General features: G+C 37.3%; 1 protein-coding gene across 2 annotated transcripts in view; it reads left to right on the top strand.

Annotated features, from left to right (window-relative positions):
- LOC105491475 (cadherin 11) overlaps positions 1–25,665 on the top strand; it is a 180,197-nt gene that overhangs the window by 146,934 nt on the left and 7,598 nt on the right. For both annotated transcript variants that reach the window (XM_011757968.3, XM_011757969.3), the window contains exons 9-11: positions 7,755–7,891; positions 8,734–8,867; positions 9,102–9,219. In XM_011757968.3, the coding sequence (XP_011756270.1) occupies positions 7,755–7,891; positions 8,734–8,867; positions 9,102–9,219 (389 nt within the window). The remainder of the gene's footprint in view (positions 1–7,754; positions 7,892–8,733; positions 8,868–9,101; positions 9,220–25,665) is intronic.

Below are 25,665 nucleotides of genomic sequence, written 5' to 3'. Positions count from 1 at the left end.
ATGATTAAATGGTTCCCTGTTGTCTCCCTTTTCAAAATAATCTAACCTCATTCACTCAGTTTAAAAAGTTTCTTTGCACCCCTCTACCTCCATCTCATTCTTTGAAGCTCTCCTGCTCTCCCCTAATCCCTGGACTTGACATGTTCCTCCTTCTAGCTGGTAGCACTTGCCTTTCCAAGTTGCCACATTGGACTCATTTTCTCTATCTCCACTTAGGTGTTATCTCCTGTAGGAATTCTTCCAGGGCTCCCTAGAGATGTATCGGATGTCCTTCCACTAGCTCCTCTCTAGCTCACCCGCCAGGCTACATCACAGGGACACTTAGGTTATGCAATGTCCTCACTAGAGGAGAGTCTTAAAGAGCTCGATGTCTGTGTAGTTTAGGCCTTGACAAACTATAGCCCATAGGCCAAACCTGGCTGCCATTTGCTTTTCTCTCTCTCTCTTTTTTATTTTTTCTGTGGTGAAAAAAATTTACATATCATGAAGCATGAACTTTACCTGTTCAACTTGTACAATGTGTTGGTTTTTAGTATATTTCATGAAGATGTTCCACCATTACCACTGTCTAATTCCAGAATATTTTTATTGTTCTCCCCGCCAAAGAAATCCCATGTCCATTAGCAGTCACTCCCTGTTTCTCCTTCTTCCCAGTCTCCTGTAACAACTAACTTATTCTTTGTCTGTATGTTTGCCCATTCTGGACCTTTCATATAAATGGAATAATACAACATGTGGTTTTATGTAACTGAACTTTTGCATGTAGCATAATGATTTTGAGGTTCATTCATGTTGCAGAGTGCATCACTAATTCATTTCCTTTTATTGCTGAGTAATTTTTCATTGTATGGGTGCACCACATTTTATTTGCTCATTTATCATTTGGATGCATGTTTGAGTTGCTTCCAATCTTGGCTGTGACAGATAATGCTGAATATTCCTGGACATGTCTTAGCCTAAACATGTTTTCGTCTTTCCTGGGCATATACCTAGGAGTGAAATTGCTGGATTATATGGTAACTCTGTGTTTAACTTTCTGAGGAGCTGCCAAAGTGTTTTCCACAGTAGCTGTACCATTTTACTTTGTTATCAATAATATATGAGAATTCTAATTTCTCCATATTCTCACCGACACTTTTTTGCCTTTTTTGATTATAGCTATCATAATGGGTGTGAAATGATATGTCATTATAGTTTTGATTTGTGTTTCCGTAGTGACTAGTGATATCAAGCATCTTTTATTTATTTATTTATATATTTACTCATTTATTTATTTATTTACTATTGAGACATAGTCTCTCTCTGTCGCCCAGGCTGGAGTGCAGTGGCACGATCTCAGCTCAGTCCCATGTATGCTTCCCAGGCTCAAGTGAGTCTTGTACTTCAACCTCCCAAGTAGCTGGGACTACAGGTGTGCACCACCAGGCCCAGCTATTTTTTTATTTTTTAATAGAGACAGGATTTTGCCATGTTGGTCACGCTGATCTCAAATTCCTGGCCTCAAGTGATCCACCCACCTCTGCCTTCCAAAGTGCTGGGATTACACGCATGAGCCACTGCACCTGGCCTGAGCCTCTTTTTATGTGCTTATTAGCCATAAAAAATCCAATTATGAAATGGGCAAAATACTTGAATAGATATCTTCTTAGGATAAATATCTATTCAAGTATTTTGCCCATTTCATAATTGGATTTTTTTTTTATTGTTGAGTTGTAAGAGCTGTTTACATATTCTGAATGGTAGGAACTTATTAGATGTATGATTTGCAATTTTTTTTCTCATTCCATGGGATATCTTTTCCATTTCTTAATAGTGTCATTTGAGGCACAAAAGGTTTTAATTTTTATGAATTCCAGTGGGTCTATTCTTTTTCTTTTAAATGTCTATAATGAAATAATTGTCTAAAGTCATGAATGATTTACACATTTTTAAAAAAATAAACTTTATGGTTTTAGCTTTCACATTTAGATTTTTATCAATTGTGAGCATACTTTTATATATGTTGTCAGGAAGGGGTCCAACTTTATTATTTTGCATGTGTGTATCCAATTATTCCAGCACTATTTGTTGAAAAGACTATTTTTTCTTAATTGAATGGTCTTGGCATTCATGTTGAAAATTGACCATTCGTAGTCATAGAAACCAGGTTTGCTTCTGTACTCTTGATTACATTCCATTAATTATATGTCTATCCATACGGCAGTACCACATAGCCTTCATCACCATAACTTTGTACTATGTTTTGAAATCAGAAACTGTGAATTCTTCATCTTTTTTCTCACCACCTATTTTTGTAGATAATGTTATATGGGAAGACAGTCACATCATTTGTTTGCATATTACCTACGTCTTCTTTCCTGCTGCAAGGGCAGAGTTGAGTAGTTGAGACAGGGATTCTAATTCCCGCACAAGCTAAGCATTTGCTGGCTGGCCCTTTGCAGAACATGTTTGCTGACCCCTGTTCTAGATCATCACTGCACCTTCCACCAAACAGAGTACATGGCCCAAAGTCGATGTCTAGCAAATATTTATTGAGTAAATAAATAAAATAACTCCTGATTTGGCTTAGAAGGTCAAGCTCACAGTTTTTGAGTGTAAAACAGGAAGCGTGATAGCAGTGATGACCTCTTATTCACACATTTATCTGACAAATCTTCATTGAGCACACACTGGGGGTTCCCAGTATACTTAAGGAGGCAGACACTTAAGAAAAAGTAAATGGATCTCAATATGAAAACAAATTACATGGACAATGGAGTTTGTCCATTTATATCAAAGAAAATAGTGGCAAGGAAGAAGGAATTCCCAACTCTAAGTGATGTTGGGTTGCTTTTGGATCTTTGAACATTGATTCTTCTGAGGAAAAGAGAGATAATTAATATTTACTGAGCATCTTTTCAGCCTCGTACAACAGGTTTTACAAACTTATTTCAGTCAGTTCTCACTGACATCCTTTGCGGCTATGGCTTCTCTAGAATTGAATAGGTGGGAAGACTGAGGCTCGGAGCAATGATGGGACTTCTCTAAAATCGCATGGACGGTCAGTGTCGAACATTGGATTTTAGCCCAGATCTGTCTTGAGTTCATTTTGAGCTTTTTACTTTAACCCAGCAGCCACTAATGGAAAGATTTCCCAAGAAGGTTTGATTACTATATTCTCTTCGTGCAGAAAGATACATTAAATAATGACTATGGACCCTTCTAACACCTTTAAACTACTTAAAAATCTTCACAGTGTGAATTTTAAATGAGTTATCTTTGGCCTAGAATATCGAGGTGCATTATAAACTTTTTAGAAGAGCAGTGACTGTGACGTAAAAACACTTACTCATTTGCTCTGCACCTCATTGTCTCCAAGGATTCACATCTGCAATTGGTTATTTGGGTCATGTTTTCAAATGGTAGCTGTTCTGTGCATGTAGGCAATTTCCATGTCTATAATTATCCAAGGTGCTCAATACCACACTCGAACCAACCCCCTACTTCTACCTACTTAGGTCTTTGTTCTTTAGAAATGTCAGACAAATTATAGGAGAATATTCAAAGCTTTTTTGTTTGTTTTTGAGACAGGGTCTCACTCTTTCACCCAGCCTGGAGTGCAGTGGCGTCATCATGGCTCACTACAGACTTGAGCTCCCTAGGCTCAGGTGATCCTCCCACATCAGCCTCCCAAGTAACTGGGACAGCAGGTGCATGCCACTGTGCCTGCCTAATTTTTTGTTTTGTTTTGTTTTTGTAGAGAGGGGGTTCTCACTATGTTGCCCATGCTGGTCTCAAACTCCTGGGCTTAAGTGATCCTCCTGGCTCAGCCTCCCAAAATGCTGGGATTTCAGGCATGAACCATTGCACCTAGTCTGTTCAAAACTTTTTTGTTTGCTTGTTTGTTTGTTGGTTGGTTGGTTGGTTTTTGGAGACCGAGTCTCACTCTGTTACCCAGGCTGGAGTGCAGTGGTGTGATCCCAGCTCACTGCAGCCTCTGCCTCCCGGGTTCAAGTAAGTAGCTGGGATTGCAGGCATGTGCCACCATGGCCAGCTAATTTTGTATATTTAGTAGAGACAGGTTTCACCATGTTAGCCAGGCTGATCTCAAACTCCCAACCTCTGGTGATCCACCCTCCTTGGCCTCCCAAAGTGCTGGGATTATGGGCATGAGCCATTGCGCCAGGCCTCAAAACTTTTTATCTAATGGGTCTTTTATCCTCCCTACCTAATTTCCTGGTTGTTTCTCTTCACCTTTGTGGAAATTTGTGTCCTTGGACATATAATGGAGGCCTTGCAATATCACCCTAACTCTTAACTTTTTGGACATTCTGCAGATCTTTTTTTCTCAGATTGTAGCATTAGACACATTTTTGTTTACAATTCCCTTTCTAAAATATTCTCTCCCTTTAGTTTTCTTGGCACTAACCTCTTATGCCTCAGATAACACTGTACCTGATGTCTTCACTAGTCTTTGATCCCTGTCCAGGCATTGACTTGGTCCTTTCTCTCTCTGTGTCCACTCACCTATAGGGTTTTACCCAAGTGGCAATTGACCTAAGTTGATGCTTCAGATTTCCTGCCCCTAGGCTGATCTTTCTCCCCGACTCTAATTCTGCATTTATGATACTGTCTGTTGTGTACTTTCACCCATTTGCTTTTTCTTTCACTGGCTTACTCATTTATCCAAGATATATTTTTGATTTTATAATTATTGTGACATACTTTAAAACAAAAACAGCTGTTTCCACCCTTGACTTCCTGAAGCCTACAATAGAGTTGAGTCTTTGCTCTCTGAAGCATTTTGACATATCCTTAATTAAATGTCAACCTTTCCTCCCTGGTAATTGACTTTTTTTTTTTCTTTTTTCTTTTTAATTTTTTAAATAATTTCAACATTTAATTTTGATTCGGGGGTATATGTGTAGGTTTGTTAATGGTTATATTGTGTAGTGCTGAGGTTGGGGATATGCTTGATCCTGTCTCATTACAGGACATATATCCAAAGGAAAATCAATTTTATAAATATTTATGTAAAAATATATATCCAGAGGAAAATAAAAAGACACAAGCACTCAACTGTTCATCACAGCACTATTCACAATAGCAAATATTTTCTTTTTCGATGTCCTTTAATCTCCCTCTCTCAGACATTCAGGTGAGAAGCTACCTGGGACTCTCTCAGCCTCCCCTAGATGCCCAAATATCCACTAAATCCTACTGGGGCTTTCGTCATCATTTAGGATTCCATTTCCTCTGTCACCCCTGTACTTCACTCTCATCACCTCATGTATTTAAAAACAGCATGAAATCCTTAAGTTTCCTCTGCTCCTTCTTCTACTCTCTCTTCCTCAGACCATCTTGCCCATCATATGTTTTTGATCTCCTTGAGAGCTTGTATCCATTTATATGCTTCTCTGCTCAAAGCATTCCATGATTTCTCACTGGCTATAGGATGAAGGTCATGCTCTTACATATGAGAGCTTCCACAGTCTGTTCTCAGTGTGTAACAGCAGTATCAACAACAAAAACAATAGCAGTTATTGTTGGTTGCACTGCTTATATGTGTGAGTCACTACATTATGTATCTTAAACATTTATTATTTTATTGAATTCTCACAGATAACAAAAGAGTTAGGTACTATTAATATTCCAGTTCAGCCAGGTTCCTGCAATCCCAGCTACCCAGGAGGCTGAGGCAGGAGGATGACTTGAGCCCAGCAGTTCAAGACAAGCTGGGGAAACATAGTGAGATTCTATTTGGAAAAAATATATATATATTAATTCCATTTTAGAAGATAAACATGCTAAGGCTCAAAGAACTTAAATGGCTTTTCCATTATCATCTAGCTTATGTGTAGCCAATTATGAAGTTGTACTTAGGACTTCCAAAACCCAAAACTCATACCCTTCATTTCTGTGGAATAATGCCTTGAATTATTAATGATCTTTTTTCCCACATGTGTGTTGTCATGCCAACTAAATAGTGAGCTCCCTCATGGAAGGAAAAAAAGTCTTTGATTATTTTTTTGACTCCTTTCCGCATAGTGTTATCTGCTGAGGGCTCAGTTACTGAGCATCTCCTGACATTGAGGAGGTGTGTGAATATCTTTGGTTTTGTCACTGTGCCAGGGACTCATCATTCCATTTTTATGGGGAGCTGTGAAGTTAAGTGACATCGTGAATGAGCTCATGTTTATATACTGTGAACTGCCGCTCAGTGGGGGTCCCTCTTTCCTGAAAACAACATGATCTGGGATTAGAAGATCTGACTTCCAATATTGTCTCTTCCAGAAACTGGACATAGGCCATTTGTAAATTTCATCATTTGTAAATCTAGGCGATTAAACCTTCTGACATTCATAGTCTCTGCTATCTCTAATTATTCTTTGATTTTTGACCACCACTGAAGGCCTTCTGACATACTCATTTTGTAAATTTTTGGAAATCATAGCTTAGACCTCTAAGAGCAGAAAATCACCCATTTATGAAGGTCAGCATACTACCTGAATTAATGTAACCCATTATTGTTCTTTTCCGTTTGGGAGTTAGTCTAAGGGAGTGGTAAGGGAAGAGGCTTTGGAGTCCAGCAGACCCATTACAACAAGACTGTATCCTGGGCAAGTTACTTTACCTTACTACAACCTAGCAAAAGCCATTCTTCCTCTGTCTGCCACCTCACTTTGCCATAAATACAGCCCAATAATATTATGTGACTTTTTTTATCCTTTATTAGTAAAAAGTTAACTTAGTGGATGGGAGTAACTAAAATTTTATGCACAGCCTGGAGTCATTAAAATGAACTATTATGCACAGCCTGGAGTCATTAAAATATGGGAAAATGCCCTATTAGTAAATGGCCAAGCTTACTTTGTACACTGCATACTGGAATTCAGAGCCAAGCTAACTGAGAACCCCTGAAACTAAATAAACTAAACAGATTTACTAAAATATAGTTAACATTTTCTTTTTTCTTTTCTTTTCTTTTTTTTTTTTTTTTTTTTTTGAGACAGAGTCTCGCTCTGTCACCCAGGCTGGAGTGCAGTGGTGTGATCTCAGCTAACTGCAGCCTCCACTTCCCGGGTTCAAGAGATTCTCATGCTTCAGCCTCCAAAGTAACTGGGATTATAGGTGTGTGCCTCCATCCCCAGCTAGTTTTTGTACGTTTTTCAGTAGAGATGGGATTTCGCCATGTTGGCCAGGCTGGTCTTGAACTCCTGGCCTCAAATGATCCACCCACCTTGGCCTCCCAAAGTGCTGGGATTACAGGAGTAAGCCACTGCACCAGGCTGCATTTTTCTTTAAATAAAGACAAACTGATTTTTAGGTCTGTACATGATCTTGATAAATTTAAATACACTTGAACGTATTTAATATTTCATATGCAAAAATCTGGCAAAGTTTTGATACATTTGTGACTTTCTGAGTAGTTTGGGAGCAAGGCAAACTCACTTTCCAAATGCAGTTCCATAAATATTCAGAAGATGGGTGATTGTAGTAAATGTGGAGAAATATGCATCACGTTATTATACTTCTCAGTCAAATATGCTAAACAACCCTTTCATTCATTGTACTGAATAAGGAATTCCAACGTGGCAAAGTTATTTCTATAAAAGATTCGTGTACAAAGTTTCAAAAGTAAATTTGATTAGAAAGAAAATCTAGCTTAAGTAATTCATTGAGAAGCTTGCTTTAAATATAGTATGGAGAAAATATTCAAATATTAAGCTGCTCTGAATGTCTTAGTCTAATTGCCTCATTTGCATTCTGCTTAGGTATTCCATCGATCGTCACACTGACCTCGACAGATTTTTCACTATTAATCCAGAGGATGGTTTTATTAAAACTACAAAACCTCTGGATAGAGAGGAAACAGCCTGGCTCAACATCACTGTCTTTGCAGCAGAAATCCGTAAGTATTCTTCTCAGGGTTTTGATTCTGCTTTACCAAGTATTATTGCTTCAGACTCTATATTCTGGGAAATAAAATAGCTGAGATAGACTAACGTTTTTGGTTTTAAACAGATTTTTCAGTCTTTAAAATGTGTTTTTGGTTATCTCTCTAGGAAGACACATAGGCAAAGGGAAATGTTTTTGCTTTTTCTGACAGAACTGGGTACAGACTTGGGGAGAGAGCCGGCAGCCTTCAGGAGTTTGAAACTCATAACAATCACTAAAAGATTTCCCACTCCATCTAGTCACTAGTCTTTGCCGAACCCAGAAAAGCAAAGTCCTTAGGTCCAAGGTTTGTGGCTTCTTGTTCATCTATAGACAACACCTCAAACTTATTCATGCATCAAGCTGATCAGTCATTAAGCCTGATTTCTGGACCCTGCCCCAGAGCCTCTGATTCAGTAGGTCTGGGATAGGGCCTGAGAATTTTTGTTTCCAACATGTTCCCAGATGGTTTTAATGCTTTTCTGAGGACTCCCACATTTAAGAACCACTTTGATAGATTACTGTCTGGGGATCAGGCTCCATGATAAGCCTTTAGAACTAAAGCTCAGCATCATAGTCAGCAAACGTGGAAAAGTGTTTTAGCTCTTACTGGTCTTAACATCGATATTTATTCCAAGACATGCCTCTCCCACTGTACTTAGCACCCTTCTGCTCTTACATAGATTCTGCGACAAGAATATCTTTCCCTGCACGGTCCAAATGGGTCGCTGGAGCTTACTCTTTCCCAAGAATATGCTTGGACGAATGTGTATTTCTCCTTGACCTTTCTTGACTGTCTGCATTCTCTCTTCCCAGACAATCGGCATCAGGAAGCCAAAGTCCCAGTGGCCATTAGGATCCTTGATGTCAACGATAATGCTCCCAAGTTTGCTGCCCCTTATGAAGGTTTCATCTGTGAGAGTGATCAGACCAAGCCACTTTCCAACCAGGTAATCCTGCTTTCTCTATTTCTGGCTAGGAGCAATGCACTTGGAAATAGAGTGTGTTTTTTAAAGCATCACCTGGAGATACCAACCACTGCCCAAAAAGGTTTCAGAGCCATGGTTTGGCTCTGAAGCTATATTCTCTAATTAAAATCAGACTTTCTAGCCAGCCAGGAATTTTTGAATAAATGATGTGCCAAAGTCAGCATGATTTATTGATGGGCCACCTTTCTCTTTCAGCCAATTGTTACAATTAGTGCAGATGACAAGGATGACACAGCCAACGGACCAAGATTTATCTTCAGCCTACCCCCTGAAATCATTCACAATCCAAATTTCACAGTCAGAGACAACCGAGGTTCGTACTAAGGTTCCTATGCATTCAGAGAAGTAGAACTGGAAAACAAATGGCGTTTATATTGCATAGCACAAGTATTTTCACTAATCATTATAATGTCTTCCTGTTGAAGAACAAACCGGAAATAATAATGCCACCTCTGTTCGGAAACATGGGCTCATTTGATGCATGTGAATAAGTGAGTCTAATTTTATTTTACTTTTTTTGGCTTTGATATTCATGAAGCAGTGGGAAAACTAAGAGCAGAAGCTTACAGGGTCAATATGCAAACAACTCCATTTATCTTTTTTTCAAGAGGTTGATAAACCCTTGGGGGAAGGATGGCTTTATGAATATTGATATCAAGTAAAGCATTAAAAGAGATTAGTTCAACTTTGTAAGGCAATTTAATCTTTCAGCTGGCCTTCCCTTCCAAGCACAGTTTTAATGCAGTGTGTCTGGGAACAGAGCTTGATATCTAAAAGTAGTTGCAGAATTGTTGCCTGAACGGCATGAAACAAAGCATTGTTTGTCCGTTATAAAAATGGCAAAATTTAATATGATTTCTGCTTCCCCTTTCATTAGTTAACGAGGTCTAGGCTTGCAGATTATTAGAAATTGATGTTTTTGTTTATGTAGTCCCAGACCTGATGCAGTCCCTAGATAAAGTTGGTGGAAGAGCCAGGAATGATGAATATATGTAAATATTTTTTATTCTTATCCACACTGTTTTTCTCTGTGCATTACTTGGTAGTGAAATTGCCCATTTAAGTTTGTGATGGTGCAGGCCTGTGGAAACAGAGAGACAGAGGCCACCATTTAACATGGGAGTGAAAGGAGGAATACCGATTGCTATATTCATGCAATCCATGCTAGCCATGTGCTAGGCCATAGGTTGATTGCTCTCCCAGTGACTAAGAACAGGCTTAAAGAATCTTAAACTTTCTAGTAAGTATTATTACTTTCCCCATTACTGATATCGCTATCATCAGTACCATAAATACCAGTTGCTGTGCTCCACGACCCATGCCAAGATCCTTTCCACACTCTGTCCACTTAATTTTCCTAACACCACCATAGGTAGGCATTATTGTCACCCTTATTCCATAGATGAGAAAAATGAGGCACAGAATCATTAAATGATTTGTCTCAAATCAATCAACCAAATAGAAGTTACAGCTGGGTTTAAACCCAGGCTTTCAGAGGCCGGATGCTATAGCCTTAACCACTGAATCCTTCCGTGTTGATGATTAAAGCAGACAGGTGCTGTCAGGCCTCTGAGCCCAAGCCAAGCCATCGCATCCCCTGTGACTTGCACGTATATGCCCAGTGGCCTGAAGTAACTGAAGAATCACAAAAGAAGTGCAAATGCCCTGCCCAGCCTTAACTGATGACATTCCACCACAAAAGAAGTGAAAATGGCCAGTCCTTGCCTTAAGTGATAACATTATCTCATGAAATTCCTTTTCCTGGCTCATCCTGGCTCAAAAAGCTCCCCCACTGAGCACCTTGTGACCCCCACTCCTGCCCGCCAGAGAGCAACCCCCCTTTGACTGCAATTTTCCTTTACCTACCCAAATCCTATAAAACAGCCCCACCCTTATCTCCCTTCGCTCACTCTCTTTTCGTTCTCAGCCCACCTGCACCCGCGATGGCTTGGCTTGGGCTCACAGGCCTGACAGGTGCACCCCATGCTACTTGGATTTTGAGAGTCTGTGATTTGATTTACTTTATTATTTCTTGAACTTACATGAGTATTTAATTATGGGGCCTTATAAGTCAAGCACTCACCAAATGAGATGATGAGGCAAAATGTCCTAGGTGTTACGATAGCCTTTTCTCTCCCAATGCCTTGCTTTCTATAATGAACTTGCTCTTAAGAACTGAAGTGTGAAGGAAGTTATATGTAGAAAAATGTGTTTTAAAAGAAGCCTACGAAACAACCCCTGATTCAATTTGTAAATGATTCCCATCATTTTAAAACAGAAATGTTACTTAGCATGCATTAAGTTTGTATTTACACTAGGATTTTTTCTGTTACTTTTTGGCTTTGGTGAATGTGCACTTGTAAGTCTCTGAAGGAGATAATTCTGCAAAGCACTAACGTAAATGGATAGCTCTCAACCAGAAACACACACACCTCATGGGACACACATATGTAATATAGGAATTCATTTTGTAATGATAGTTTTCTCTAAAACAGGGAAACTCGGGCACACAGTGAACATCGAAAAGTGTGTACTGAGCTGAATTGAACAGAGTGGCACTAATCGTGTTTGCATAATGCTTTCTAAGATGTGTATACTTCTGTATTTGAATTTATGAAAAGCCCTGTGTTCACTCTTAGAATTTTCTGCATTCTCAAATTTGTTTCCAGTTCCACCTTGAACTGACAGACGGCTGTATTTTTTCAGCTTAGGCTTATATCAGTTTTCTGAAAAAGAAATGCTTGTAACAATATATTGCATAATGGATTTAGTTTTAACAATAGTGAAGAGATTGATTCAGTTGTCCAGAAAACTCAGATGTTCTCATATGAATCTTAGCTGCCATCTTTTGTCTAGCTTCTCAAATATTTGTGGTCAATCTTTTATCTGTGTTGACGCAATTCTCAACTGACATTGGAGGTCTAACTCCTGGGGCTGTATTCCTAGCAATATTACTGTTTATCATGGGACACCTATAAACAGAACCTTTACTAAGCTTTCCCTGCTGTGATAACTGCCTCCATCACCTGCCCTGTACGTTTTCTTTTTATTTGTGCAATCATATTGAGTTGTTGTTAACCTCTGAAAACATTATACTAAGACATATTGTTCTCTAGGAAGTTATAAGTATTTTAGTTTGTCACAATACTTTGCGGATACCATCTATATTTTTCAAGGGGATTATATAACCCTAGATGAGCCAATCTATGGAACAATTCGTCTCCCCTGCCCTCTCCTATAAGAGACTAATACCACTGTTGAGCAACCATTTTTGCAGGAAATTGCTACTTTTTAAGAAAAATTACTTTATTAACTATGGCAAACAGTTAATGAAAACTCCCATGTTTAAAGCTATTATAGAACCTTAAAGCAAATACAGTCCTATAATTATCATTTAATAGAGTTTCTTTCTACTAGCTCCTAAAAGTAATTACATATTGAAGTAATCCAAAAGGAGTAATCACATTCCACATCCTATTAATAGCCTACTGAGTTACCAAATTTCTCGGCTGAGACTGCTTTCCATAGAAAACATGAGATAATGGTTTATATCATGCTGAGTAAAAGCATCAAGTCTCTTTCTCCTTGAGTGTTTACTTCCATTATGCCATGTAAATAATCAGTATTGTGTTTGCCTAAACTCCGGCATAAGCGTTCGGCGTTTTTAGAAATATAAAGGAAAAGCCATCTTAATACACACAAGCTTTTTATTTCATTTTATCTTATTCCATTCTGCAGCCTGAGCTTCAAAGCCGACTCAGCAGGCAGCAGGAAAGTAGAACACTGGATGATTCTTCAACATTTAAGTCCATCTTGGGCTATTAATATCAGGAATGGTGCTCTTCGGGCAGATGAAGAGCTGGTTCGCCCAGGTTTTGAGATGCATTTACTTTGAAAATATCAGGCATGTGGCATCTCTTAAATCACAAGAAATATGTAATGGATGAGAAAAGTGCAAAGAAAAAAAGAAGACTGAGATCATATCTCTCCTCTATGTAGCTCTTAACTGGTTTATAAAACCTTCTCATGTCATTGTTTCACCTAATTCTTCAAACAGCTGCACAGGGCAGGCAGGTGGTGTATTTTTATCCAATTTTAAGATAAAGAAAGAATATGAGACATCAGAAGGGTCAGTGATTTGCCCAAGGTCACAGAGCAATAAGTGCAAAAACTAAATCTAAATATTTGGAGGGCCCTGTTGGTTGTACACGGCAAATGGTAAAATGAATATAAAGCTCGTGTCTCTTCTAGTAAATTCATTTCAAAAAGTCTTTGTTTATCTCATTGTCAATAATAACAATCCTCAGAAGAGGCAAATTCTGAAATTTAATTTATGGATTAATCTAGGATTCCAGGGAATGTGTGAACAGCGGAGGACAAGGTTCTTCAGTTTTCACTTTAATCACAGCCATAATAATTGTAGTAAAATATATTGGCAAAGAAGTTTATAATTTGCTTCTATTACATAATTAATACCTATTTCTTGCAGGGAAATTGAAAAATACAAACCAGCAAAAATGATATTAAAACAATAAAATAAGTTGATAATAGACTACCCAGAAATAGTCACTGCTATTTATATATCCTTTTTTTGCATACATTTCTTTTCTTAAGAAAAAAAGAAATAGAAAAGCAACTGTTAAATACATGTCCACTTGTTTTCTCACTTAATAGTATGTGATACAAATCAGTATATTTATGTCAATATTTTCAAGTTGTCTTTCTAACTTCAACTATGAGGATATATAATATCAGTTGACTGTAAGTACGTACATTGTTTTCCACACTTCCGTCAAATATCTAATTATGCTTTCAGGATAAATTCCTAGAGTGCTTTGGGAGGCCGAGGCGGGTGGATTGCCTGAGCTCAGGAGTTTAAGACCAGTCTGGGCAATACGGTGAAACCCCGTCTCTACTAAAATACCAAAAATTAGCCGGGCATGCCGGCATGAGCCTGTAGTCCCAGCTACTCGGGAGGCTGAGGCAAGAGAATTGCTTGAACCCGGGAGGTGGGGGTTGCAGTGAGCTGAGATCACACCACTGCGCTCCAGATTGGGTGACTGCTTTCCATAGAAAACTTGAGATAATGGTTTATATCATGCTGAGTAAAAGCATCAAGTCTAGACTGGGTGACAGTCTGGAGTGCAACAAACAACAAACAAATAAACGAAATTCCTAGAGTGGAATTACTGGATCAAAAGCTATTGCTACTTAATTAATAAACTGTTCATCAGAAATGTTATACCATTTTTAATACCATTAGTAAAACAGGTGAGGTTTTATTTTCTCACATGCAAGTCAATTCTAGTTAGTATTACTCTTTTTAATCATTGACAGTTTGGTAAGTTAGATGTAACATTTTAGGTTCCAGTTACTTTCATCACTTAAAGCCAGATGTTTTTAATAATTATTAATCAGTTCTTCTTTTATTCTTATACACTGGCTGTTTATGTCCTTTGCCCACCTCTCAAATTATATATTTGTCTGTTTGCAATTGATTTGTGAAGGCTGTTCATCTATTAATGCTATTCACCTTTGACCCACCATCCATTCTGCATAGACTTTCCTAATGTTTTAATGTTCTTTTAATTCTGATTCTGCTGTGTTCTTAAGTATAGATGTTACACTTTTTGTATCAGTTTTTCTCTATTTACTATTATCCTTAGCAAGGTGTTCTTCACCCAAAATTGGTATCAACATTAACCTATCTTTTCTTCTTCTCTTATATATCTTTTCCCCCCACTAGTTGGCCATTTTAAAAATATTATTTATGAAATATTTAGTCATGTCCAACTGCTTTGTAACACTATCTTTATTGTCTTCTAAATTTTTTGTGATTAGATTTTTTAAACTTTCTATTCTTCCCATTTTGTCTATTTACTCTGGTATCATTTTTCTTTAATAATTTTATACATACATATGTTGAAACCCGACAGATGCTGTCTGTACATTATTTTTATTTTATTACTATTTTACAGATCTTGCTTTTTTTATTCTTTCTGATATAACTTAGAATTATTTTTCAGGTGCCAGACAGGTACTTTTGTGAATCTTATTGAGTTTATCTTAAATTTATGGATCAATTTAAGAAGAACTAAAATTTTAAAAATATTTTTCCCATCTCCTTTGATTACGATCAGGAAGTCTTTGTAGTTTTCTTCATTTTTGTACCATGCATTTCTTATTGAGTTTATAGTTAGCTACTTTACATTTTGGAAGATATTATAAAGTAATTTTTAAATAATATTTTCTATTATTTTTCTGACTTTTGAGATTTCAACTCAGTATTTTATGTGATTCTATTTTCTATCCTTTTAAACCATACCACTGCCACTGTACTTCTTTTCTTTTTTTCTTTTTATTTTTTAATGGATTGCCCTAGAGTTTGAGCTATACATTTACAATTAATCCAAGTCTGCTGTCAAATAACACTATACCACTTCACAGGTAGTACAAGTACCTTATAGTAAGAAATTAGTCACAATTTCTCCCTCGTGTTCCTTATATCATTGCTATCACTTATTTCACTCATAAATAAGCGTGTGTGTGTGTGTGTGTGTGTGTATGTGTGTTTGTTTCAGCACCACATAACAATGTCTCGGACAGCAGCAGACCACATATACACAAATGTTCCAATAAGATTATAATGGAGCTGAAAAATGCCTATCATCTAGTATTTACTACAACTACACTTTTAAACATTATTTTAGAGTGTACTCATTCTATTTATCAAAATTAAGTTCACTTTAAAACAGCTTCAGGCAGGTCCTTCAGGAGGTATTCCAGAAGAAGGCCTTCTTGTCATAGAAGACAACAGCTCCATGTGTGTTACTACCCCTGAAAAACCCTGCAGTGAGACAAGATGTGGAGGTGGAAGACTGTGATGCTGATAATCCTGATCCTGTGTAGGCATAAGCTAATATGTGGGTTTATGTCTTAGTTTTTAACAAAATGGTTTTTTTTTGAGATGGAGTCTCACTCTGTCGCCTAGGCTGGAGTGCAGTGGTGCGATCTCGGCTCACTGCAGCCTCTGCCTCCTGAGTTCTAGTGATTCTCCTGCCTCAGCCTCCCAGGTAGCTGGGATTACAGGCGCCCGCCACCACACCCAGCTAATTTTTTTTTTTTTTTGGTATTTTTAGTAGAGACAGGGTTTCACCATGTTGGTCAGGCTGGTCTCGAACTCCTGACTTCAGGTAATCCATCCGCCTTGGCCTCCCAAAGTGCTAGGATTTCAGGCGTGAGCCACTGTGCTCAGCCAACAAAAATGTTTAAAAGGTAAAATAATAATAATAATAAAACTTAAGGTTGATTTATGCCTAATGTAAATGATGAGTTAATGGCTGCAGTACACCAACACGGCACATGTATACATATGTAACAAACTTGCACGTTGTGCACATGTACTGTAGAACTTAAAGTATAATAAAAAATCAATACATTTTTATAAGTTTAGTGTAGCCTAAGTGTCCAGTGTTTATAAAGTCTACAGTAGTGTAAGGTAACGTCCTAGGCCTGCACGTTCACTCACTCAGTGACTCACCCACTTCCTGTCCCAAACACTCCATTCATATTAAGTGCCCTATACAGGCATACCATTTTTTATCTTTTATGCCATATTTTTACTGTATCTTTTCTATGTTTCAACACACAAATATTTACTCTTGTGTTATAATTGCCTACAGTATTCAATAGAGTAACATACTGTATAGGATTGCAGCCTAGGAGCATTAGGCTATGCCATATAGGGTATATGTGTAGTAAGCTAAACCATCTATGTTTGTCTAAGTACACTATGTTTGCAGGAGGAAATTTCCTAACAATGCATTCCTCAGGATGCTTCCCTGTCACTAAGGGACTCATCACTGTATATATGAATAAGCATACCTAATCAAATACATTGTTGCAGTTATCACTGTGAACAAATTATTATGTGTTAGATCAATTAAAATATAAGAAAAATAATCTTCATCACTTATTCCTTCTTCCACGCTCTTCCTTTCTCTCTATATATCCAGATTTCTGACCCATGTTCTCTAAAGAACTTATTTTAACATTTCTTACAAGGCAGGCCTACTGGCAACAATTTTTTTTTTCCATTTTTGCTAGTCTGAAAAAGTATTTCTCCTTCACTTTTAAAGGATAATTCTGGTAGTTAGAGAATTCTAGGTTGGTGAGTTTTTTCTCTCAATACTTTAATTATTTCACTTTATTCTCTTTTTCCTGGCATGATTTCGGAGAAGCTGGATGTAATTCTTATCTTTGTTTCTCTATGGGTAAGGTGGGTTTTTTTCTCCCGACCTCTTTCAGCATTTTTTTAAATCCTTGATTTTTCTGTAGTTTGAATATGATATGACTAGGTGTAGGGACTTTCTTTTTGGCATTGATTCAACTTGATGTTCTCTGAGCTTTCTGCACCTGTAGTTTGGTATCTGACATTAATTTGGAGAAATTCTGTCATAAATGTTTAAAATAGTTCTTCTGTTTAGTTCTCTCTTCTCTTACTGGTATTATCATCACATATATATTACACCTTTTTTAGTTCCATAGTTCTTGGATATTCTGGGGTATTATTTTTTCAGTCTTTTGTCTCTTTGCTTTACAGTTTTAGAGATTTTTATTGATCTGTCCTCAAGCCCAGAGATTCTTTCCTCAGTTGTGTCCAGTCTACTAATGAGCGCATTGAAGGCATTCTCTATTTCTGTTGGTGTTTTAACCTCCAGCATTTCTTTTGGCTCTTTCTTAGAATTTCCATCTCTCTGCTACATCGCCCATCTATTCTTGAATGTTGTCCACTTTATCCATTAAAGACCTTAGCATATTAATCACAGTTGTTTTAAATTTCCAGCCAGATAATTCCAACATCTCTGACATATGTGTGCCTGGTTTTGATATTTTCTCTGTCTCTTCAAATTGTAGGATTTTTTTGTTTTGCCTTTTAGTATGCCTTGTAATTTTTTTCTTCGTAACGGAAATGGTGTTCTGGGTAACAGGAACTGCTATAAATAAGCATTTAACAATGTGATAGTAAGTTAAAGAAGGGCTAGCATTCCATAGTCCTATGACTGGGTCTCAGTTTTTAGTAAGCTTGTGCCTCTGAACTGTAAACTTCACAAGTGCTCCTTAGTTGTTTTTTTCTCACTCCTTTGCTGGGACAGGATACCTGGGGTGGCCTAGAGTTGGAAGTTTCTTTTCCTCAGGTCAGTTAGTCTCTGATAAAATCCCAGAAGATTGGGCTTCCTTTAAAAGTTTTTTCTAAGATCGGACCTTGTTAAGAACAGAATGCTCTGGTGTATTTCAAAATGGTTCCTTTTTTCCTCCCCCTACTGATAGCATGAGGGATTTTTTTCTCTGATATTCACTGTGAGAACTAGGTAGAGTTCCTAGAGGTAAAAATTACAAAAGTGTGCATGGGCATGTGTGTGGTGGGGGTCGGGGGGGAGGTCCTGTGACTGGGTTCCCCTAGAGTTTTTAATTTCTCCATGCTGGGCCTCTATCAATTTGTCAATTACAGTTCAGGTTTTTCTACCCCAGCACTGGTTCCTGAGGAAGTTTTTGCTTGTTGGTTCCTAACCTCATAATTTCGATTCTCTGTATCTACTTGTCTGTCTCCAGTTTGGGGACAGCTCTTTGCCCTGTAAACTCAATTCTCTTATGAATCTAGGAAAAGTTGTTTATATTCTAGTTTGTCTGTTTTTTTATTTGGATGGAGAGGTGACTTCCAAGCTTCTTAGGTATCAGACTGGACTGAATCTGGTCTAATTTTATTTTCTTAGTCAGTATTTTTAGTATAACTATTTTATTTATTTATTATTGGGCATTATTACAAAGTGATAAAACTTAGCTGATTTTCCTGGGTTTTCTAGAGCAATAACTACATAAAAATTAATGGCAATTTGTTTCATCTTTTAAAATACTTGTTTTTCATCTAATTGCATAGATTGACACTTTTCAAGTATGTGCTATATCATAACAATAGTAATGACCACTCTTGGTTTACTTGTTACTTTAATAGGGAAATTAGTTCTTGAGTTTCATCATTAAACATCATACTGTGTGTTAGATTAAAATTAAGATTTGTGTTTTGGGGTGTGTGTGTGTGAGAGAGAGAGAGAGAGAGAGAGAGAGAGAGAGAGAGAGAAAGACAGAGAAAGAAAATTTTACATTGTTGTGTTACTAAAAAATAAATGTTTAATGTTTATCACAATTTTTTGATTCTAACAAGAAGACAGTATAGTTTTGTCTGCAGACCTAATGACCTGGTAATTATAAATGCAATATTCTAATATTAACTTCATAATTTTAATTTTCAAACCTCTTATTCCAAACAATAATTATTTGATAAGGTACAGAGAAAAAAGCAAGGCCTAGAGATTAAAGGCTTGGCTTTGCTCTTCATCTCTAAAGGGGGAACAATTTTAATATTAATATCTGAATATTTGATATATAATTAATCCTAATAATAATTTATAAAACAGTTGTAAATTATTACACCATGTGAATCAAGCTGCCAATTTGAGAGATAAAGGCACTGACATACTAAAAACTGGTACCAAAATTGGAATACATCCCAGGATCTCAGAACCCCAGGGCTACTTGCTTTACAATGGGCCATCTCAATTAGAATTGAGGGTTTATCAGATCACAGGGTTACATGGCTATCAGAACGTTCTTCTGTCACTTGAGCAGCAAAGGAAAATTTTAGGAGTTTTCAATGAGTTTCTATTATAACAACAACAAAAATACTCGGGATTTTCAAGTAAATCAATTTTAAGAGTAGCCTTTTGTATACCATGAAGCCCCTTCCCTATTTGATTTGGCCTTCTCTGTCCCTGATGCTTCTTCTCTAGTTAGTGTCAGTGTGGCTTTCATCAGATTCTAGATATTTCTTAAGCTCCCTATGACAGCCTCTTCTTTCCATCCTTCTATAATCATAAAGAGATGAGTACCAGGAAGCATCCTAAAAGAAGGCTTTCACAGTGAATATGAATCTGGTATCAGGGAATCCCGAAAAGCACATCCAGCAAAGTTAGTTATACTGTGAAAGCACAACTAATTTTGATAGTGACCATGAATGGAGTTACCCACAGAGAAGCTGTAACTACGTGGTGACCTCCAAACAGGTCTGTCTGACTCCAGCCTGACCCCCACTTCACTCAATCCTCAATTAAAAAAAAACCCGACAATGCCTCTCTCTCTCTTTTTAAAAATTCTTTCCTGCCTCTCCATTTCCTATATATTTAACTGAAACTCCATGGCTTAGTGAGCAAGACATTCCATGCTTTACTCCTTGCACACTTTACCTCTACCATCTCGTTTCTCTTGCTACCTTAAATCTTAAGATTCAGAAACTTGAAACCATGTCAAGTTTCTGAAATATGCCATGCTCTCACATGTCCATGTGCAGGGAATTTACTCCCCATGTCTATCCCTCCTCCTTTAAGTCTCACTGTACATAAAGTCATCTCTTAGGTGAAGTCTGGCCTAACATCTCAAGACCATTTGGGCTGCTTCTTCCTAGTGCTCCAGGAATACTGCTCTCACCTCAATTTTTCTTATCACTCTGATTTCTAATCATATAATACATTTCCCTATCTCCCACTAGAATCTGAGCTCTGTGAGGGCAGTATCCCAACATTTAAGAAAAATGGGTTGACTAAATGCATAAATTAAAAGTAAAGGAGTGAATGAGAAAACACTTCATAACATATACTCTTCTTCAAAAATTTTAGGAATTAGTTACTATTATGGAAAAAATGAATCTGTCATGAAACAAGCTCCAGGATGAAAAAGAGAACAAATTTGATGCCAGAATATTCCAAAGAACTCAGTACCCCATCACCCAGCCCTTCCATTGTTTCATCCATTCATTCATTTACTTTTCCACAAAATTGTATTGGAGACCTAGGGTTAGGGGCCAGAATGAGATGACCTTCTAATGTATTAGTTTTGCAAGTGTAACATCCAAGATGGGCCATGTGGCAGATCAATGAGCACTGAAACATTTAGAGTTGAGTTTGCACTGCTTAAAAAAAATAAAAATAAGAAAGCAGGCAAGCAAAGACATAAATAAACAACAAAATGTTTGCATGGAAAGCAGTGTTGGTTTAGTAAGGATAGCCAAGACAGATTCACTCAGATTAAACCAATTGGCAAATAAAGGCTTTTCTTTCTTTTTTTACCCCCTAAACTAAGGACATTTCTTATGAGCAGCACAAACTAGCATGCAAATATGCTTCTGATTTTTCACTTTCATAATTTAAAGATAGCCAAACAGATTTTTATAGGATTTATTTTTCGTCCTTAATTGCTCCAATATGGAAGATGCTCTGTTGGGAGATCAAAATGGCAGATGTCCTTTAATGCCCTGACATTTTCACTTGTGTAAATAATCATGTTTCTTTTCTGCCTAAAATTCATTGCTGCAGTTTGTCTCACACAGAACAGAGTTTGTCTGGGAACCCGCTCTCTCCCCAACCCAACAACAACAAAATAAATAGATCTTCTTGGTAGATCAGACATCATTCTTTCAAGGTTGCATGTGGTCACTGACTTAACTTGTTAGCTTAAAGACCCTAAATGTCAACATCCTCCTGAATATCTTGGTAGTTTTCTTTGTCTTAAACTAAGAAATATGTGGGCAGTATGTTCTTTTCTCTCTATTTACCCTACCAACAAGGAGAAAATTATTATCAAACATAAGTGAAAGCAGAGTTGATTTTAAGAAATGTGATTAAATGTGACAATGAAAAGTCTCTTAATGCTAACAAACTGCATACTTCGATATCTCATACACACATGCTTGAATTTCACACGCACACAGGCAAGTGTTTCTATCATGTTACTCTTTATTGTACTTCTCGTTTTGCAGATTTCTCAGTACAAAAGGCAATAATTGGAAGAACAGTGGTGTGTAGCTCCCTAATTCAGTTAGGAGACATTATAGACATCAGAGTCTTGGTCAATTATTTTCATTAGCATGTTAAGGCTCATCATTCATAGAATTTGCCTCATTGTAGTATATCCTTTATTCCAAAATATTGGGAAAGTAATAGGTTTCTTCTTGCCTTCTTCACATTGATTTGTTTGTGAAGGGTGTGTGTTTGTGTGTATATGTGTGTGTCTGGAAACGCTATGGGAACAGCTGTTGAATGAGCACTGCTGATTTTTTGTGAGTCTCTTTGCCACAAAATTCTTAGGTTTCCAAGAACTGTTCTTTTATCTAGAAACTGAGGTTCTTTTTTTTTTTTTTTCTTCTAACTATAAGCTATGATGGAATTCAACTAATTAACCAACCTATTGTGGATATTAAAAAAAAAAAAACAAAACTTGTTTAATTGGAATGCAATAATGTCAGTGTCCCAGGGTCAGTTATGCGCTTATAAAATTCAGTGAAACCTAGGGGACTTCAAATTCTAGTTCTGTTATTTTCCATGTCCTTATGAGAATTGCTTCCCTCTTAGTTTCTCAGTTTTGTTTCCTATAAGATATGGGTCATTATACTCTTCGCAGAGTTTGAAAAATTATTTGGGATAAGGTATGTAAAAGCAACAAACAACAGCATTTGCCCATATTAGCAGTTCAATCAATGTTGCTTAGTTCAATTTGCTTCAATTTAAATAACAGTAATAACAGAATAATAAGATAGCAAGATGAAGATATTTAGAAAAAGCAAAATCCACAATATAAATATAAGCAACATTAGAAGGAGTTGGAGAAGATGGAAACTAGAAGTGGACCATGAGATAATGAATCAGTAAAATCTGACTGTGTGGAAAAGTCAGACTGATAATGAGATGCATTGGAAAGAACAGCATTCAGCCATTTATTCTGTCAATACACACAACAGTACTAAATGCTCAAAGATGAGTGAAAAACTATATAAGACAAGGCCCTCAAGGAGGTTACTGTCTGATGAAGAGGTCAGACATTCAATCATGATGGACTGTGATATGTGCAAACTATGCAGTGATGACAGGTAGGTAGAGAGCTCACAGGGTATTCAGAAAGGCAAGAAAATAGAGGTGTACACACAGACTAGTAAGTTCATCATTGATCAGTAATAACATCGGGAGTATATCGTCACAGACTTTTACAACATCCTATGAAATTTCCATTATTTCAGTCCCTTGCATTGAAGATGGTAAACATTGACTGACATCAAAACTTAAAATTAATTTTTCAAAATTCACAAATGTAAATGAGCGTAAAGAAATCGAAATAACTAAATACGCAAATGGTGCCTTTGTAATTGTATGTCATCTATACTTCTGAAATTATTGAAGCTTATAACTCTACTAAGACTTTTTAGTCACACACTATATATAAATTTTATGTATGTGCTTATATATTTATATATATAGATGTGCGTGTATGTGTGTGCACGGGCAAGTGTGGGCACAGGAATATTTTTTCCATTATCTTGACAGAACTAGTGCCACATTTCTAAGGAAAGTGGTGTAGGCCGGAGCAAAGTAATCAAATAATGATTATTCTGCTAGTGACTGAATACCTGTCTTCAAGTGTGTGGGAGCTTTTCATGTGGTAGATAGATCTACTTCCTCTCTGAGGTTTGGGCGGAAATGTAGAGTAGGCAGATTTGGGTCAGCAGTGAACAAAATACCTCCCTGGGAGCAAGTCTTGGCCTACATTCTCAGTTTTCCAACAGTCTGCAGAGAGGATCCCCAGACTGAAGTGCCCTTTGGCCTTTTTTAATAGGATAGAATGTCTCTGATCAGGTCAAGCTGTGAGGATTGTTTAGCTTCAGAGAAGAGATGGACAGAGGAAAAGGATTGGTAAGGAAGAACATCTGCAGAGCCTTCGGGAAGCTGCTGCATGACTGATGCCGTCTCCCTGGGATAAGCCTCTCTCGTGACACCATGGTGAGGGCAGTGGGTCCTGATCCTTTGCTCTGGTGCTTCCTGTTTTCAAGTTTTCAATATGCAAGAGCTGGTCCATATATTGCCCACTTTGATCTGCTTTTAATTTTTTCCTTTTTTTGCTAATGTAGGGTTGTCACCCAGTGCAGTCTATCTATCAAGGGCTTCTTTCTCTCTCCATTTTAATGTCCCCCTTGCTTGCCAGTCTTATTTATTTCTCCATTGGGCTACATCATCATCATAACCCCTATACTGGTATTCCCCCAACTGGTACTGTGGAGATCATCATTATCAGGAACTTTTATATTGTATTAGTGGAACGAAAAAGTGTACAAGTAAAAGCAGCATGCAATTAGGAGTTCAGGTTGGACTAAAACTTAGAAGCCTGAATTTGTTTTTACATTAATAGAAACACTACACTTTGTGCATGACATATTCTGATAATTAATGGCCCTATTTGCAAGTTTTGGCCTAAGTGGGGGAAAACATGCAACTGGTTACATATCTGTGGCCAGGGATGAAAACACTGGTGTCAAGATCAAAAACCAAGATGCTTGAAAAACATTTTCTTGTCATGGGAAATATATTGCCCAGGACTGAAGAATATGAAATATTTTCTTACCTTTGAATGAAGAGTCCTTCTGCATAGGCAATTACATTCAGAGCTACAATGACATTTCCAAGAATTCACTTTCCTCTCTTTGCCAATAAGTTTCCCTTCCTCATTAGTCTACTGCTCAAAGAGAAGAACTTCCAGAAAAGAATTAATATTTACTGAGCATCGCCAACAGGCTGGCAACTGTACTGAGTAACTTTGTGAATGGAATCAAATTTAATCTAAAATTATTAGTTTCATAGATGAGAATATGGAAAATCAAGACACCTAGATAATATGTTTAAAGTCAGGCAATTAATATGTACAAGATTCAAGATTCAAACCCAGGTCTGTTTGACCCCGAAGATTGAGTTTTTTGCTTCTTAGAATCTTTATATAAGAAAAAGATCTAAGAAATCTCTATGGAAATTTTAAAATTGATGGAATATTTGTCTTTTTCTGTTTCATCTTATTAACCTGGAGCCAATCTGACACTTTCCTGGAAATATGTCCTCACTGAATCTCTTTTTTTCTTGGATTATCCATAAACCTCGGTAACACATGTGTCCAATGCAAGAGGACCCACTCAGAGATGGATAGGGAGTTGAAAGCTAATATGTAGTCAAATACAGGGTGAAAACTTGGTTTCTAGCAAAGGGTTTTCTATAGTCCCATCTACTTAGGAGACCGATGCCAGAGGGTTGCTTGAGCCCAGGAGTTCAAGGTTACAGTGAGCTGTAATTGCACCACTGCACTGCACCATGGCTGACAAATAGAAATATAAACAACAAAAAATTGTAATACAGCAATGAAAAATAACACAAAATTTGAAACTACAGCATCATAACTATTTACATGGCTTTTACATGGTATTAGGTATTATAAGTAATCTAGAGATCATTTAACACATATAGGAGAATGTCTGTAGGTTATATGCAAATACTATGCCATTGTATATAAGGGATTTGAGCATCCCTGGATTTTGGTATTCAGGGGAGGGTCCTAGAACCAATCCCCTGCAAATACCAAGGGAAGATTATACATTTTCTTTAACCTAAAATATATTAAATAATTGTGAAAGTCTGAGATTTTTTTCCCTACTACAGGAGCTAATTCAAAATCCTGTCAACCTATTTAAAGCCTACCAGCTATTGGGCCATGATGCTAGTCATAACATTCATGTTGCTATAAACTCTGATTCTTAACCCACACAGAGGCAGGCCATACCAGAAGTTCATTGTGTGCATGTGTATGTGTGTGTGTGCGTGTATGTGTAATTTGACGGAAC

This window comes from Macaca nemestrina, chromosome 18 (genome assembly GCF_043159975.1).
Source record: "Macaca nemestrina isolate mMacNem1 chromosome 18, mMacNem.hap1, whole genome shotgun sequence".
NCBI classification, from domain to species: Eukaryota; Metazoa; Chordata; class Mammalia; order Primates; family Cercopithecidae; genus Macaca; species Macaca nemestrina.
Note: the sequence above shows the minus strand (reverse complement) of the source record. Positions and strands in the feature narration are given on the sequence as shown.